At 42.5% G+C, this 16,004-nt stretch overlaps 2 protein-coding genes across 2 annotated transcripts; both read left to right on the top strand.

Annotated features, from left to right (window-relative positions):
* Positions 1 to 1,308: 1,308 nt before the first annotated feature.
* zpd (zona pellucida glycoprotein d) lies at positions 1,309 to 4,849 on the top strand. The gene is made up of 10 exons (XM_072435043.1): positions 1,309 to 1,345; positions 1,441 to 1,495; positions 1,594 to 1,701; positions 2,241 to 2,449; positions 2,534 to 2,691; positions 3,803 to 3,917; positions 4,024 to 4,151; positions 4,236 to 4,416; positions 4,508 to 4,613; positions 4,687 to 4,849. The coding sequence occupies exons 1-10, from the start codon at positions 1,325 to 1,327 to the stop codon at positions 4,806 to 4,808; spliced, it is 1,203 nt and encodes a 400-aa protein (XP_072291144.1). The 5' UTR covers positions 1,309 to 1,324; the 3' UTR covers positions 4,809 to 4,849.
* A 1,140-nt stretch (positions 4,850 to 5,989) lies between these two features.
* On the top strand, positions 5,990 to 14,148 carry mmp15a (matrix metallopeptidase 15a). Its single transcript, XM_072434809.1, has 10 exons — positions 5,990 to 6,171; positions 7,805 to 7,953; positions 8,092 to 8,214; positions 8,302 to 8,612; positions 8,679 to 8,840; positions 10,299 to 10,678; positions 10,756 to 10,894; positions 11,904 to 12,054; positions 12,493 to 12,608; positions 13,362 to 14,148. The coding sequence occupies exons 1-10, from the start codon at positions 6,064 to 6,066 to the stop codon at positions 13,796 to 13,798; spliced, it is 2,076 nt and encodes a 691-aa protein (XP_072290910.1). The 5' UTR covers positions 5,990 to 6,063; the 3' UTR covers positions 13,799 to 14,148.
* The last annotated feature ends 1,856 nt before the right edge of the window (positions 14,149 to 16,004 follow it).

The following is a 16,004-nucleotide window of genomic DNA, read 5'->3' as shown; positions in this document are numbered from 1 at the left end:
GTGTTGGCTGCTCCATATACTGTACTGGCATGTGGAGTTTGCTTAAGGCCATGGACAGTGAAAGGTTGTGAGTGTGTGTGTGTGTGAGTGTGTACCCTTTGTGTTGGAGACTTCACACATTGCCTTGACATGTGACATCGGAAGACGGCATGTATCGAGTGAATCTGGTGTGTGTGCTGCAGCTGGTGTTGTGAATCAGGCCGATGACAGACACCGCCTATAACCCGGCTATTTCACAACACCAGGGTTGCACTCCACCACTGACAGCGAGATCAAGAAGATGCAGGGAGAGGGGGAAGGAAATCAAAGAAAAAAATATGACATGTTAAAGCTTTTTTTTCCCCTCTTCAATCATGCACAACCAACTTTTAAACATGTATGTTATAAATCAATGTTAACTTACCATTAGGCTAATCTAAATGTTGGTAAATCTGATTCTTTTTTCATTTGTGTGAGACTAATGTGAATGAGCCAACCCCTCAGAATAAACTATTTTAAGTCCCATGTCATTCTTGACTGGTCTCAAACAACAGGGATTAAAGCCCTGGTTCCACTGATGAGAAACCTCTTGTGATGGATCTTTTATAAACAGATGGCTTTCTGAAACAGGCGGCTCTGTGTGTAGCCTGTGGTCATGACCGGTTGGCAGCTGAACAAGTGCATTGTCCCAGTTCCTACTCCCATTAGACACTGTTGTTTCCTACAAGCAAACAGAGCAACATAAACTACATCCCAGTCTCTGTTAAATAAGATGAGCTGCTTTTGTGTGTGTGTTTTTCCTCTTTCAAATAAGATAAGATTAGATACTCCTTTATTGTCCACACATGGGGACATTTTTATGTTGCAACGCAGGTAGATACAAAGGAAAAGGACAGATAACTCTTAATAGAAACACTCTTATAAACAAAACTCTTATAAACAAAAACTCCTATAGACAAAATCACTAATTTCCTTATAAAGGAATGGAAGGGAAAAATAAAGATAAAATAAAAATAATAAAATAAAAACAGCTAGCGTAAGACAAGATAAGATTATATATATATATATATATATATATATATATATATATATATATATATATATATATATATATATATATATATAAAATTGGGTGGAGTAGTAAACAAGTAAATATAGCAGGTTTTTCACGGAAATAGTTGAACTCCTGACACATTGTAGGTGTAGTGGCAAAAGCGGAGCCCAGGTGCGCTTAATTGGAGCAGCACGTGACTGACAATGGCGTCCCCGGAAAGAGCCCTGCGTAATTAATTAAAAAAACATCTAGAAAAACTTCCGAGAAAAAAAACGTCGGAGGAAAACAACAATGATCTACACGGGTTTGAAGGTAAGTAGGCTACAGACCAGGCCTTGGATACCGAAATGAAACGGGACAAGGAGGACTGACATTACATCTCAAACGAACTATCATTTCCCCATCAGCTGGGCGCAGTCCTTGTGGCTCTCATTGGACTCGAGTTGAGACATTGTGTTCAGGGTGAGTAAAGACACATCCTGCTCTGCTCTGAGTGAGTGAGCGAGTTATTTTATTAAGTTTTATTAAGTTTTAATGTGGCATGTGCTCGTTTCAAACAGGCCTCTGCAGCCAGCGCCATTGCACCAACAACGACACATGCACTGTCTCCCAAGACCAAAGGAGCTGCAAGTGTGTCCAGGGTTATTATGGCGACCTCTGTGACCGAAGTAAATCACAAGTTTTTTTTTTTTTTAAATGTCTTTTCCCTGTATGAAGGAATTTTTATGTATAGTTTACATTGTATAAAGATGGGGTGACCAGATTTTCAAACGACAAAACTGGAACACACCCAGGTTGGAATGGGAAGTTATAATAAAAGGGTAAAAAACGCAGGTAATTAAGTACATTTTTATGCACTCAGATCATTTATACCTCTTTCACGGCTAAATGTATAATCTGAGAGACTTTTATTATTGGAAATTAGTGCATCTTTTGTGTTTTGGTTCTTCTAAAGCCAGATTTTCTTTAGTTTGGCTAAAGAAACAATATATTCCCTTCTTAACTGTTGGACGGTCTCAAAGTGGACAGAACTGGGACATGTCTTGAATAAAATTGGGACAAATCAATAGTTTTAGATACATCTAGGCTCAAAACTGGGACTGTCCCAGGCAAATGGGGACATCTGGTCACTCTATATAAAGAGCATCTTCCCTCTTTTGGGCCTGTTTGCATAAATGCTCTTATCAAACCCCCTTTTTTATTTTAGGTGCACATATTCAAGTCAACTGTGAAAGAGACTCCATCGCTATCAGAGCTGTTGAAAGTTACTTCACTTACCTCAAAGTTCCCCTAGACTCTTTGCATTTGCCCAATAAGTCATGTCGCGCCCAGAAGGAGGTGATCAATGGTGTGACGTATTACACAGCCAAAGTATCTAAAGACAAATACTTATTGTGTGGAGGACGGCCGCTGGAGGTAAAATCGAACGCATTCCGCTGTAACGTCATCGTGCGGGTTAGAAAAGGTCTGCTGTCATTAACCTGCGCTTACTTTTAACAGAAAAACATCACTCATATTGCCTATTCGTTAACTTTAATGTCGAACCCACGGATTACTGGCAACATCATCAGAGAACCTGCCGTCAAACTTGACTTCAAATGTGTCTTTCCATACATCAGAACAGTCAGCCTGAAGTACCCCATCCTCCCCTTTTTCAGGTAATTTGATCATTTTACTTCACATTAAAGGGTGCACTGTGTAACTTTCCTTGTGGCGGGTCTGCCATAGAGTAGACGTGCGCAGTATTGACAAAAGTTAATGTTTTAGCATTATCGCTATAATATTCAGACCTTGTTTTTAAAAGTGCATCAGGAATGTGCTAATACAGGTTGTATTTTTTTGCGTTGTAGGAAACGTTTTGGGTACTTTCTTTTTAGTTAAAATTCCCTTTTGATGCTTATTTGCACGGATTAGGAACTAGGGACTCGGGCCGCACTTTAGGCAATGTTTTATTGTCTCCTCAGGGGCTGGTACCAGTCAGACGAGGAACCTTTTGGTGACACAGGCTTACGTTTTTTTTATTGGGAATGAATATATTATTTTTCAAGATAAATTACCTGGACACAGTAGCGAGAGTGAGTAGTAACTATCATTTTGAATAATTGTAAGGACTTGGATTTTCTTGCGTGCTCAAAACGAGTAGAAAAGGGCAAGATTTTTGTTTTAGCAAATCAACTTAATAAAAGCCACTTAGACAAACTTTCAGCCAATTTGCTGTGTAAGCAAGTGGTTCCTCTGACTACATTGTCAAACGTCTAATGTGCCTGTAAATGTCAGAGTTGAGGTTCAAGCATCACACAAAACTTGAATGGACTTTTAAAATGAATCGCAAAAGGGCAGAAATATAACTTGTTTCGGTCTCTCTTTGAGGTCATTTGTAATATTTAATTACAGACTACGCACTCGATCTGCTAATTTAGCAAATCGCAATATGACCTATTTTTCTACGTACCTCCCGATCTACTATGAAGATGTTACCTCTTTGCCTAAAATGTTCCACAATATGAAGTTAATATCTCCTTGGCGACAACCAGGTTATTTCACCCTCGAGTGGTTAATTCTGTGGAAAGGCGACCCCACGCACCGGAAGAATATCTCTCCAGGTAAGGCAAGATGAGTAATGGAATACTGTGGAACATTCCAGGCACGAGCTAAGTTACAGAGTGCACCTCCCTTTTTTTTTTTTTTTAAATGTATATAAATACTTTCTAGCGAGTTGCATGGGCTTATTTTTACAGTTTGTGGTGCTTTCTTTAATCCCCTCTTCAGTGAGACCGTAGTGCGTGTAGATGAACTCGATGCCACGATCCAGATGATGCTGTACACGGACCACTCTTACAGTACGGCCTACAGCCGCGCCCCCACCATCGAGCTGGGCGATAAGGTGACTGGCTCTTGGATACATTTCTGACTAAGCACCCGTTTTCTGTCAGTTTCACCCTCACACACACACACACACACACCTACACCTCTCTGTGAAAACTAATTAGGTGTACGTGGAAGTGATGGTGACTGAACCGGCGGAATTCTTTCTACTTCGGCTTAACGAGTGTTGGGCCACACAGAGTCCACAGCCCAACTCCACAGACGGACACGTTCATGCACTCCTTCTAAACGGGTCAGGAAACTCAATGTTCACCGCCTAATTAAACCTTTTCCTCATGAACTGTTTAATTAAAATCATCCTTTTTGTTTTCTGTAGATGTGTTGAAGACGACACCGTTACTTTTCGTAACAAGAGCAACACAGATTTTGGGAACGGCCAAGGTTCCGCTGTTCGCTACAGTTTTGAAATGTTCCGCTTCACTGACCATCCCTATGATCTCTATCTGCACTGTGCTGTTCAGATCTGTGAGCCAGAGGATTACAGGACCTGCAGACCAGTAAGCTCACAAAGTGTACTTGCTTGTGATGTAGGCTTTTGCTGTATGTTTCTGTGGTGATAATGTCAATATATTGCTCGGTTTTTTGTAGAACTGCAACTCTATAAGTAAAAGAGAAGCGGTCATGGTAGATCGCACTCATGGCCTTCTGTCGTATGGACCAATCAAGCTGGGTGTGTCTGAAAAATCTCGGTCCAGTGAGTCGTCGTCGTCATCGTTTCATTTGTGTATTTGGCTGTGCATTGATGCCGGTTGCCTTTGCATTTTCAGACATTGTGACATCAGTGGTGCTGCCTGTTGCTGGCGTTTGGATTGTGGGCTTTTTCCTTGTCCTTCTCATCACAGTGGCAAAGGCAGGCCACCGGAGGGCCACTCAAGCACTCACGCTCTGACAACGACAATGTGAATAAACGTATTGCGACAAAGATGAAAACTGGACTTTTTCTTTTATTAAGGCCGCAGTTATTTTATTACTTGGTTTATGGATATTTTAAATGAAATATATTGCACAGGTGGACGGAATAAAAATAATTTCAAAAGATGGAAGGGAAGGAGAGGGGGGGAGAGACGCGGCGCGCAGGAGCGTGTAAAAGTAGATTTAGCATGTTTAAGACTGACGGAACTGACGCTTAAGTGTGCACCCTCCCCCACCCACCCAGTTAGGGCAAAACGCACTGAAAAAAATGTCAACGGGTTTAAAATGTATATTTGCGATATAAAGGCGCGCAGCAGACAGACGGGCGCGCGCTCTCCCCGGGACCGCGCGCAGGGAGTGACCCGCTCCGTCAGACTTCTGCAGGAGTTTGGTGAGAAATTGCTTCACGCGCTCTTGTCTTTTGACTTGATACCGATTTTTACATTTAATTTAATGCTATTTTACTTTGTCGGCGGTACTTTATTTAAAAAAAAAAAAAAAAAAAAAAGTATTGATTTATACAATATAAATAAAATTAAGTGCGACGGATCCGTAAACCAAGTAATAAAATAACAAAGGCCTAAACGGCACTATATATTAACTGTAGTTCCTATTAACGCCGGTAGGTGGCGCTTCACCCATTCCACACGCACTGTTTCCCTCCGCGCGTGAGGAGGTGGGATTCAGGATCCACTTTGGAAATCGAGACTTTGCTGCTGCCGCTCATGGCCTGCACGATCTGCGCACTTTCTGCATGAACTGCGTCGCTGTCCTGCGCCCAAAGGGAGCCCGCGGCATGTCCTAAAGGGCATTTTTTTACGACTTGACCGCACGCGCAGCAGCCGCTCGGGCTTGACCTCCAGTGGCGCGGGGACTTGTTGCGCCTTTCACTCGCGCTCGTGACGCCGCGATCCTCCGCTGTCACCGTGGAGCTCTGAACAGCCGCAAGAGCAGTAGATCGCGCTGTTTTTGAGATGATAAATAGTATTCTAGCATGTCTAAAGAACACGTGTAGTCTTGTAAGGAGCTTTACTTGTTTTGTTTGTTTTCAAAAGCTCAATTCTATAACTCCAATTGAGATTCTATTTCCAACAATGAGGCGTTCGTTTTGAAGTTTGTGACGCTCCAAAAAGCAGTGCCCGGACCCCTCTTCTCTTTGTCCCGGCACAGTTTGACCTCAAGTGCGTGGATTTTTTGGCTGTTGAGACTCGAGCAGTTCTAGATCCAGAAAGATGGCATCTCAGCTTCCCTGCACACGCATCGTAATCACATCATTGTTGACCCTGGCGCTCTCCTGCGCAGAGGGACAAGTCCCAGAAGAACAAGACTTCAATGCAGAGGTAAATGCTTCATCTTTCACAGCAGTCACTTTAAAGTCTATATTATTCACAAACGGTGCAGATCAGACCAGAAAATCATACTGAATTTAGATGATTAACGGTTTGTGTAACGTGCATAACTATTGTAGAACAGTAAATGAAACCATAGCCCCTTTTTCTTTGTCATTGACATTAGTTTGATGCAGGTTATAGTTTGTTTCCACTTTTGTATTGGTGCTAGTTGGAGTGCATGGAGCCTCCTGAATAAAATAAAACAACTGTTGGACCATGCACCAAAACTACTGCTAAAGATATTTTTATGCATTCACTCATATCTTGAACAAAAGGAAAATTGGCACACTATTCATTTGGCACACCACCACATACATCACAATTCTCTCTACGTGTTTTAATGGGAAATTCCTGACTTTACATAACATTTGTTTGTTTGTAATATGCACGTTTAAGGCAAGGCAAGGCAAGGCAAGTTTATTTGTAGAGCACATCTCATACACAAGGCAATTCAAAGTGCTTCACACAGCAGGAAAAATGCATTTAAATCACAAAGAAATTACAGAAATGCAATAAAATTAACTAAATTAAAAATTATCAATCCAACTGATTTTCTAAACTAATAAAATCACAAACAAAAGAGAAGAGTGCAAAAAAAAAAAAAATCCCTTCAGTCATATGCGCAGCTAAACAAAACTGTTTTTAGCTTAGATTTGAACATTGTCAGAGTAGAAGCCTGTCTCACATCTTCAGGAAGACTGTTCCAGATTTTAGCTGCATAAAACTGAAACGCAGATTCCCCATGTTTTGTCCTGACTCTGGGCACCAGCAGGAGGCCGGTCCCTGAGGTCCTCAGAGTCCGAGATGGTTCATATGGCACTAACATATCCAAGATGTACTTTGGTGCTAGGCCATGGAGAGACTTGTACACAAGCAGAGCTGCTTTAAAGTCTATTCTCTGAGCCACAGGGAGCCAGTACAGAGACCTGAGAACAGGACTAATGTGATGGTACTTCCTGGTTCTAGTCAGGACCCGAGCAGCAGCGTTCTGGATGTACTGCAGCTGTTTTACAGCTCGTTTGGAGAGGCCAGTGAGCAGGCCATTACAGTAGTCTAATCTACTGGAGACAAACGCATGGATAAGTCTCTCTAAATCTGGTTTTGACACTATATTTTTGATTTTGGCAATGTTTTTTAGATGGTAAAAAGCTGCTGATGTTATTGATTTGACGTGGCTATTAAAGTTTGTTTACTATTCTATTTGTCCATAATGTTTTTTTAAGCCCTGTAGAGAATTCACAGAGGAGCTGATCAGATCTTGTATATCTACGTGGCTCCACATGCCTGAATGTTTTTGCTCCATGAAAAAAAAGCAACTCAGTAATCAGACAAACCTTTTCAAATACATTGATTGACATAGGGCTGCTTTTTTTGCCCGTCCGAGCACAGAAGGCCCAGGAATGAGCGCTGCTTTCTCGGGGATTAATGGAAGACATCTGGCCTTTATCACCTCTCCTTTTCCTTCAGTTTCTCACATGCGTTCATTTTTTATGAGACAACAGCTTGTTTTCAGATCACCGTGCATGTATACACAGCATCTGGACCTGTCGGGCACCGCTGACGGTAGATTTTGTGCCCTCAGACGTGGCTCCGTCAGTATGGCTACCTCTCTCAGGCCAGCAGACAGATGTCCACCATGCAGTCGGCCCAGATCCTCTCTAAGGCCATCGGTGACATGCAGCTTTTCTACGGCCTTGAGGTGACGTGGGAAATGGACCCTTCTACAGCTGTGTAAGCTCTACGACACACTTTTTGTCTGCATCAAGCATTCTTGTGATGCAGTGTAATCTGTACTTCTCACTCAAAAACGTCATCTTTAAAAAGTTGATTCTGCAGGTCTTCAAATGACGCGTGCAATTGTTTGTTTAGGGCAATGCGCCGGCCTCGCTGCGGCGTCCCAGACCGAAAATCAGAAGAACTCGATGATGGTGCGAGGAAAAAGCGCTATGCTCTCACAGGACAGCAGTGGGACAACGACCGTATCACTTACAGGTTTTACAGCTGATGCATGAAGCACGATATCATGTTTTCGAGAGGGAATGTACCATAAAGGTTCTTCGTTTCGTCTCTGTAATTTAGCATTCTTAACCAGCAAATCCCCTCCTCCCTGGGAGAAGAGCTCACATACGAGGCCATCCGCAAAGCTTTTGACGTGTGGAAGAGAGTCACCCCGCTCACTTTTGAAGAACTACCAGCCGTAAACAACAGCAGTCAGTCTGAACTGGCTGATATCCTCCTGCTATTTGCCTCTGGATTTCACGGAGACATGTCCTTGTTCGATGGTGAAGGGGGGTCCCTGGCACACGCCTACTACCCTGGGCCAGGAATGGGCGGGGACACACACTTCGATGCAGATGAACCTTGGACACTGGAAAATCATAACCCACAAGGTGTGTGAATCGCATGAGTTTAATTTGATGTCGAGTTTGGCACATGTTGATGTCTCTGTGTTGCAGGTATTGACCTCTTCCTGGTGGCTGTCCACGAGCTGGGCCATGCGCTCGGTCTGGAGCACTCTGATAACCCCAGTGCCGTCATGGCACCGTTCTACCAGTGGGTGCCCAGTCATAACTTCACTTTGCACGAGGACGATATCAAAGGAATACAATACATATATGGTGAGGAAATGTTGAACTGATTATGTGTAATGACGTTCTAAAGTCCAAGAAAACTAGTAATAAAACTAGAGCAGTAAATGCCAAATCACACCAACAATTTGAATGTTGTAAAATGTTAAATTGAATGATCAAATAACCGTGAAGTCGGCACAGACGAGCCCCACTACAGTTTCGAGAACTTTAAATAGAGTATCATATTCACATACCATTTTGGTGCCCTCATCCCTCCTTTCTGAATAGATGGCATTGTTATTGACAGATAGGATCTGTGTTCGGCCAAAGACAGACCCCATGTGTGTAACATGTCTGTGGTTCTGCCCTTTTATCTATGACAATATCATCAGAAGTTGTTATCAGACAATTGTTAAATCTACAGCATTTGTGTTCGTTTGTAGAGTAAGATATTTGGTGACCCTTATTACTACTCGCGTTTAATTTGATAGTTTTCTTCTGTCCCTGTTGCATAACGATTTTTTTCTCTATCCAATGTGAGAAGCATTTGTTTAAGCTGGTTTCTGAACGATTATGATCTTGTTATTGTAAGATATCCACTGTGCTTTTGTCTGATACTTCTCGGGAATCTAGTAAAGTAAATGTTTAGTGTAACATTAGACAATAGTTTCCTTCAATAGGCAAATCAAACCACTCTGTTAAAGATCAGTTTTGACTGGATTTGCAGTTGCAGCTAAGGATGATAAATAAAGGACTTAACTGAATTTAAAGAAGTAAACCTGCAAGTTCCTTTTCCATTCAGTGTTTCTTTTGCATATACTTTCTCTCAGAACACACCTTAGTAAATGTTGTATAATCAAAAAATAAATCAAACACATTAAAAAGCAACCATCTTTGACTTTGCAAATGCATTCATATGGCAACAAATGTTCAGCAGGTCAATGAATGAATGAATAAATACTAAATCCTGTGCTAAGACTATAGTGCTTGTATCACTGACATGTTTCAGGCAGCAATTTACATGTATTTATTTTAAGATTTTGTTTAGGCTTTATTGGAGAGGAAAGTGTGAAATGGGGATGAGAGAGAAGAGTAATGCAGTAAATTGTCGGAGTGGGGATTCAAACTCGCAACACTGTGCAGCGACCGGCAGCACTGGAATCTGGCATATGTGCTGTGCCTTAACCACTCGACCACCACTAGCAATTTCCATTTGTTTATGAAATAATACGGAGAGAAAAATACAGTCAAAGTCCTCCTAAGCCAGTACTAAACTAACTAAACTAAAATGCAACTATATAGGTTCATAAAGACAAATTCACTAGTTTGTTTCTATAGAGAGAGAGAGCTGTATTAGTGCTGCACACCGCAATCAAGCATTTTAAGCAGCTCATTAAATATTACAGAACAGTTTATTTTCCTACCATAGTAACGAGCACCGACTTATATAGTTGAACAGTTGAATGCCAGAATATCGCTTTGAATGTTTTTCTAATGTTTCCATAGGCGCGCCTCTTATGACCAATGCTCCAGCTACATTACCATCGCTTCCTGACGATCACACAACAGTCGTTTCCACTACCACTGACAAAGAAGAACCCACCTCCTCTTATCCGACCAGCCGGCCCCCAGAAACACCGCCCAGTGCAGGACCTGATGTCGCTGTGCAACCAGAGCCTGATACCACACTGCCTCCTACAACCACCACAACAGTGTCCCACCGGGGGACAGTGCCCGTCACCCCCGCCAAAAGACCTGTTCCCCCCACATGGGCACCGCCTCCGCCACCCTCGCCCCCAAAGAAGCCAGACCAACTACCGCCGAATATTTGTGATGGGGATTTTGATACCGTCACCTTGCTGAGGGGGGAAATGTTTGTGTTCAAGGTTAGAAGTGAAGAAACTTTAGTTTGTTTTTGTTTGACAATATAATTACAAAACTGCTTGGTATTATGCTACTTTAGGGTCGCTGGTTTTGGCGAGTGCGCAGGAACCGTGTCTTGGATAACTATCCAATGCCTATATCTGTGTTCTGGATGGGTCTTCCCAATGACATTGATGCAGCTTATGAGCGCCATGATGGAAAATTTGTCTTCTTTAAAGGTACGTAGGGGAAAACTTAATTTTAATGGCAAGCAACAAGAGTGAATAGTTTTTAATTTTCAAGATGAATCAAAAGTTGGAGTTTATAATATTGTTCAATGGAGAAAAATCTGTGCTTTGATCTTAACAGGTCAAGCATCTGTGCTGACACAGCAGTTTTTACCTGACTCTAGATTTACGAGGAGGGTGGTTATAACGAACACTGCCATAACTCTGTATGTCTGGCACTCGCCCACATTGTAAATCTTAAACATTACATTATTATCTTAAAGTGTCTTAAAGGTAAACAAGGAATTCTAGCCACAGAAATCATTATACTGTGTCTCAAACCCAGTGTATGTGTGTCTCATGTGCAAAGCCTGATTTAAAACGTGTTGCTGATCGGCGTGCACCAGTGCAGCGTGGCAGCAGCGGCTTGCAGAGCACAACACCAGTGCAGCTGGGGCCAGAGCGTCCCTGAGAGAGACTCAAAGTAATGGGGATTGCGTCAGTTGTTAACACGGCAGTGGTCCAGATGTTGAGATCTGCAAACCATTTGCTTTGCACAGAGCTCAAAAAGTGAGTTGTTATCAGCCTTTTAGAATTTGCAGAGCTTTTAACTCTGGGACAATGCATTGTCCCAGAGTTTTCTCCCGTTGGCTTGGCAGCAAATGAGATGGATATAACAAAACTAAACAATCTAATAACTAACTTGCCTCTACCATAAATTCTGTGTAAACATAAAACCAGTTAGTCATATTTCATATTTCAACAGAAGAGGCATCAAAGTTAGTTTGATTACACTATATTCCTCCAGTGTCCTGGCAACGGTGGTGGAAAGGAGCTGGATGTTAAAATGTGTTAAAAGAACTTGGACTCTGCACTGGGGAATCTTGGAAAATAAGTGTTATGCCTAACTCGTGTGTCCTTTCTGCTTCTGCGTCTACTGCGACTCAAACTAAAACAGACTGCAAGCCATATGTCACATTTTGCTCATTTTTCCTTGTCTTTACGTTTTCTGTCTCTGCAGACGACAGGTTCTGGTTGTTCCGTGAAGCTGACGTGCTGCCAGGATACCCACAGCCTCTGCACGCGTACGGCCGAGGGATCCCTGCTCACGGCATCGACACCGCCATTTGGTGGGAGCCAAATGAATACACATACTTTTTCAAAGGAGACAGGTGAGCTTTCCCTTACAGATCAATTTTCCACAGTGCCATTCATTCCCCTTTCTACTGGTTTGTTTACATTAATGAATACATCATGCTTACCTAGTTTGAAGCAGTGGGGAATTTGCTATACCACTCCTAATATTCTTTTATGCCAGGACAAATGACAAGACAAGACATTCACAACAAGACAAACATAAATAGAACTGTGCGAAACAAACCGTGCATAAGTTATGATCATATTTTCCGAAGTTCTGGCCCCGTTTCTTCCGGATACAATGTCATTTCTCAACAGTTCTTCCATAACATTGCTATGGTATTGAGTAACAATCAAAGTTGATTTCAAACCGTTGTTTTAAAAGTCCTTGTGGCAATGTGGTGGTTTTCTTATAAACAAATTCTTCCCTTTGACCGAACGTAGTAATTGAACCCATGCATCTGTGTTTCAAGGTACTGGCGTTACAATGAAGAAACCCGTACAACAGATGCCGATTTCCCTAAACCAATCAATGGATGGGGCAAAATCCCCCCATCGCCTAAAGGTTCTTTCCTAAGTGATGATGGTGGTAAGTTATTAAACATTTCTCTGTTTGTATTCTTCTAATTAGAGCTGAGGTAATTCTATACTGGTAGAATTCTCGGAAATCCCCTATATAGAAAATGTAGCCATGCTGGAGACTGGGAAACAGCATGACCAATAAAGGGTGGAGGGAAGGAAAGGTTGTTGATTGGAGTGTAAAGAACAGAAGAAAAAAAGAGAGAGAGAATATGCTGGAAAGGATTCTGGTTTAAGGGTTGGCCCATCCTTCCTTTGGAAACGAGATTTATGGCAGTTTGCTCTTAAAGCGCTCCATCCCATATCCACCCAGTCTTCTCCAGTGTCTCCGGGGTTTCTACACTCAGACCCAAACAATCCCAGAGCTGTAAGCATGTGTCTGTAATCATATACTTCATCCTTTTAGTTCCTGTTTTTCCAACTTGTTGTTTACTTTGTTGTTGTTTTTATGTTGACATTATGGCATATGCTTTACACAGTTAAGACTTTTTTTTCCTGCTCCATGGTTCTGCCTGGCTTCCTGAATGATCTAATTGGTCTCAGACTGTTGTCTATTCAATTTACCTCTGTAATTATGCTCGAACTGTGTTTGCTCTTTGCTGCATTCCTGCTTTTAGTGCAAAGTACTCTTAACAATTACAACTCCTTTAGACTGACTAACATGTTTTAGGATCAAAGAATTACCTTTTCTTTATGTTGGGCTGAAATAGATACTTCTTTTTGCTGCTGACTCAAGGCTCTTTTATCTTTATTATTTTTTCAGCTTACATTTACTTCTACAAGGGAGCCAATTACTGGAGGTTTAACAACCGGCGAGCAGAGGCCGATCCAGGCTACCCTCGCTCTATTCTCAGAGATTTCATGGGCTGTGCGGGAGCCCCTCATCCAAAACCGGACCCGGACGTGGAGCCAGTAAAGCCTACAGCGAGGGAAACAGACAAACGAGACAGAGACTCTGACAAAGAGGTTGTGGGTGTGACTCCAGACGTCCCTGTGGAGGAGGACGATGTGGACAAAGAGGTGGTCATAACGGCGGCTGATGGTCACTCTAAAGTCATGACACTGATCATGGTGACGGTCCCGCTAGTTCTGATCCTGTGCATCCTCGTACTGATCTATGCCATCCTCAGGAATCTGCAAAACAAAGAGACACCCAGGGCTTTGGTGCATTGCAAGCGCTCACTGCAGGAGTGGGTGTAGCAAGAGTCGATGAGTCTCTTGTTTGTTTGATAAACTCACTTTGTGCCACTGTGGATAGAAAAAGTAGACAATGGGTGCTCACCGCGTGTTTTCTCTTGTGCCTTAATCGTTACAGCTTCCCTCAAATATTCCAACATTCAGATTTTTTCAAAGCTGTAACCTGGTATTATGATGACGTCAACAATGCACATTTCCAGAAGCCTTTTTGCTCCTGATTAATTGAATACCACTGCTTTGCGGTCATTCCACTGCTTAATTTTTACTTGTATTAATTTGTGTGAGCCACAGACACATTTCCCAGCTGCCCCCAAAGTGCAAATGAATGTAGTTGATAAACCTTTTCTCTGATACACTGGCCTCTTTGGCTCTAAATCATGCATAAATTCCTGGAGAACATGCATGCAATTCTGTAGGAAAATAATTGCAGTGCCATAGCCAAGGTAAGCAAAATAAGTGCACTTGGTATTAGTAGAAGGATTTTTTTTCTTTCCTGAAGTCTAAATGCTTTCAAAATCTTAATGTAGCCGAGAATACGATTTCATCCATAGTGTTTAGACTGGTAAACTGCATGGATGCTCTTCCTGGGAGCAGAGCAGGAATGTGCAGCAGCTGTGTGCGTCCATGACCACTCTAGTTCCCTCTGAGGCCGTTCTGGCGGCCCGCTCTCACATGTCACATGATCCCATCTGAGCATGAGGGCCACATATGACAACCAACATCTGCTTTAAAACAACGGGACGGACAGACGTCCTCTTCCACTGCTCAGACTGGACTTAGACATTTTGATAAATGACCACTGTCAGGAATGGAATACGACTTATACTACTTTTAGGGTGATATTGTGTTCTAAATTTGTCTTCATGTACACAAACAGATTTTCATGAGTTGTATGTTCTCACTGTGATAGTTAAGAGTGTACGAGACTTGAAAAGTAAGCTTTGTGTCTGCTCTTTATTAGGTCCACATGTAACTGATTTTGTAATGCAGAAGGGGAGAAAAGGAAAGATGGCAATTGAGAAAAAAAGTGGGCAGATTGAGGAGTGGGAGTGTTTTTCAGTGGAAAAGGAGGAGTATTAGAGAGTTGGGAGGGGCCACGCTGGCGTTGTGCCTCCTGACCTACATTGGGCATAGTCCTCTTTTTTTGGTGCTGCTCTGACTTCTTCTGTTCGTCCCACATCTCTTTGATTCTGTACTTCCAACTGTGTTATTACATTGCTTGTGAAAGGAAGTGTTGAATGGTTAACTAATGCAGAGCTTGTGCAGGATGCTGTTCTGAGGGCTCTGTCTCAGTTTTAAGCCACTGTACTTGACTATAGTTGTTGTTGTTCAGCCTGTATTTTATGTGTGTGATTATGGGGCCTTTATAAATACCACAAGGAGTTGTACCTTTTTAATAATGATAAAGAATGATCATGTAAAGCATGCAGGGCATGTTCTGGGAGGCCTTGCAGGCTTGTAAGAGGCCAATCTTTTAAATAAAGTGTACCTCAAAAGCAACCTTTCGACTCTTGCACTCAGTCTTCTCAGGAAATATATAGTGTACTTCCTGTTTTAGCCACGAGAGGGAACTGATACTGATACTACAACACAAAGCAGCTAGAAAATGAATGCATGCAATACAAGGGAGTGTCTACAGAGCCGCGGCGCGCGGCCGAAAATGCTAGGCTATTTCGTGCCGCGCCGGGTCAGGGTCAGGGTTAGGGTCAGGGTCAGGGTTAGGGTCAGGGTTAGGGTCAGGGTCAGGGTCAGGGTTAGGGTCAGGGTTAGGGTCAGGGTCAGGGTTAGGGTCAGGGTCAGGGTCAGGGTTAGGGTCAGGGTTAGGGTCAGGGTCAGGGTCAGGGTTAGGGTCAGGGTTAGGGTCAGGGTTAGGGTCAGGGTCAGGGTTAGGGTCAGGGTTAGGGTCAGGGTTAGGGTTAGCCACGAGGCTATATGGCCATGCCGCGGCTCCTGAAACAGCTGGGCTCTGTGGCCACGACCGCAATATAAGGAAAATTAAAGTGGATAAACGATGTTGATTGTCTGCAGGAGCATGTTACAAGTTTACTTTTCTCAGTGTTTGTACTTGGTCTATGTTGTAGAACTTTTTTTCATTTTGGGCCGCATTTTGGAACATAAACGTCCAGGAGAGCAAATCTAATAAGTGCATATAACAGAGGTTAGACCTCAACTTTATTCAGGGTCTCTCTCTCACATAAATGTTCTTATT

Source organism: Eucyclogobius newberryi, unplaced genomic scaffold (assembly GCF_026437365.1).
Source record: "Eucyclogobius newberryi isolate DKJ021-1_F unplaced genomic scaffold, fEucNew1.0.hap1 SCAF_7, whole genome shotgun sequence".
Classification (NCBI taxonomy): Eukaryota; Metazoa; Chordata; class Actinopteri; order Gobiiformes; family Gobiidae; genus Eucyclogobius; species Eucyclogobius newberryi.
This window is presented reverse-complemented; position numbering and strand designations above follow the sequence as displayed.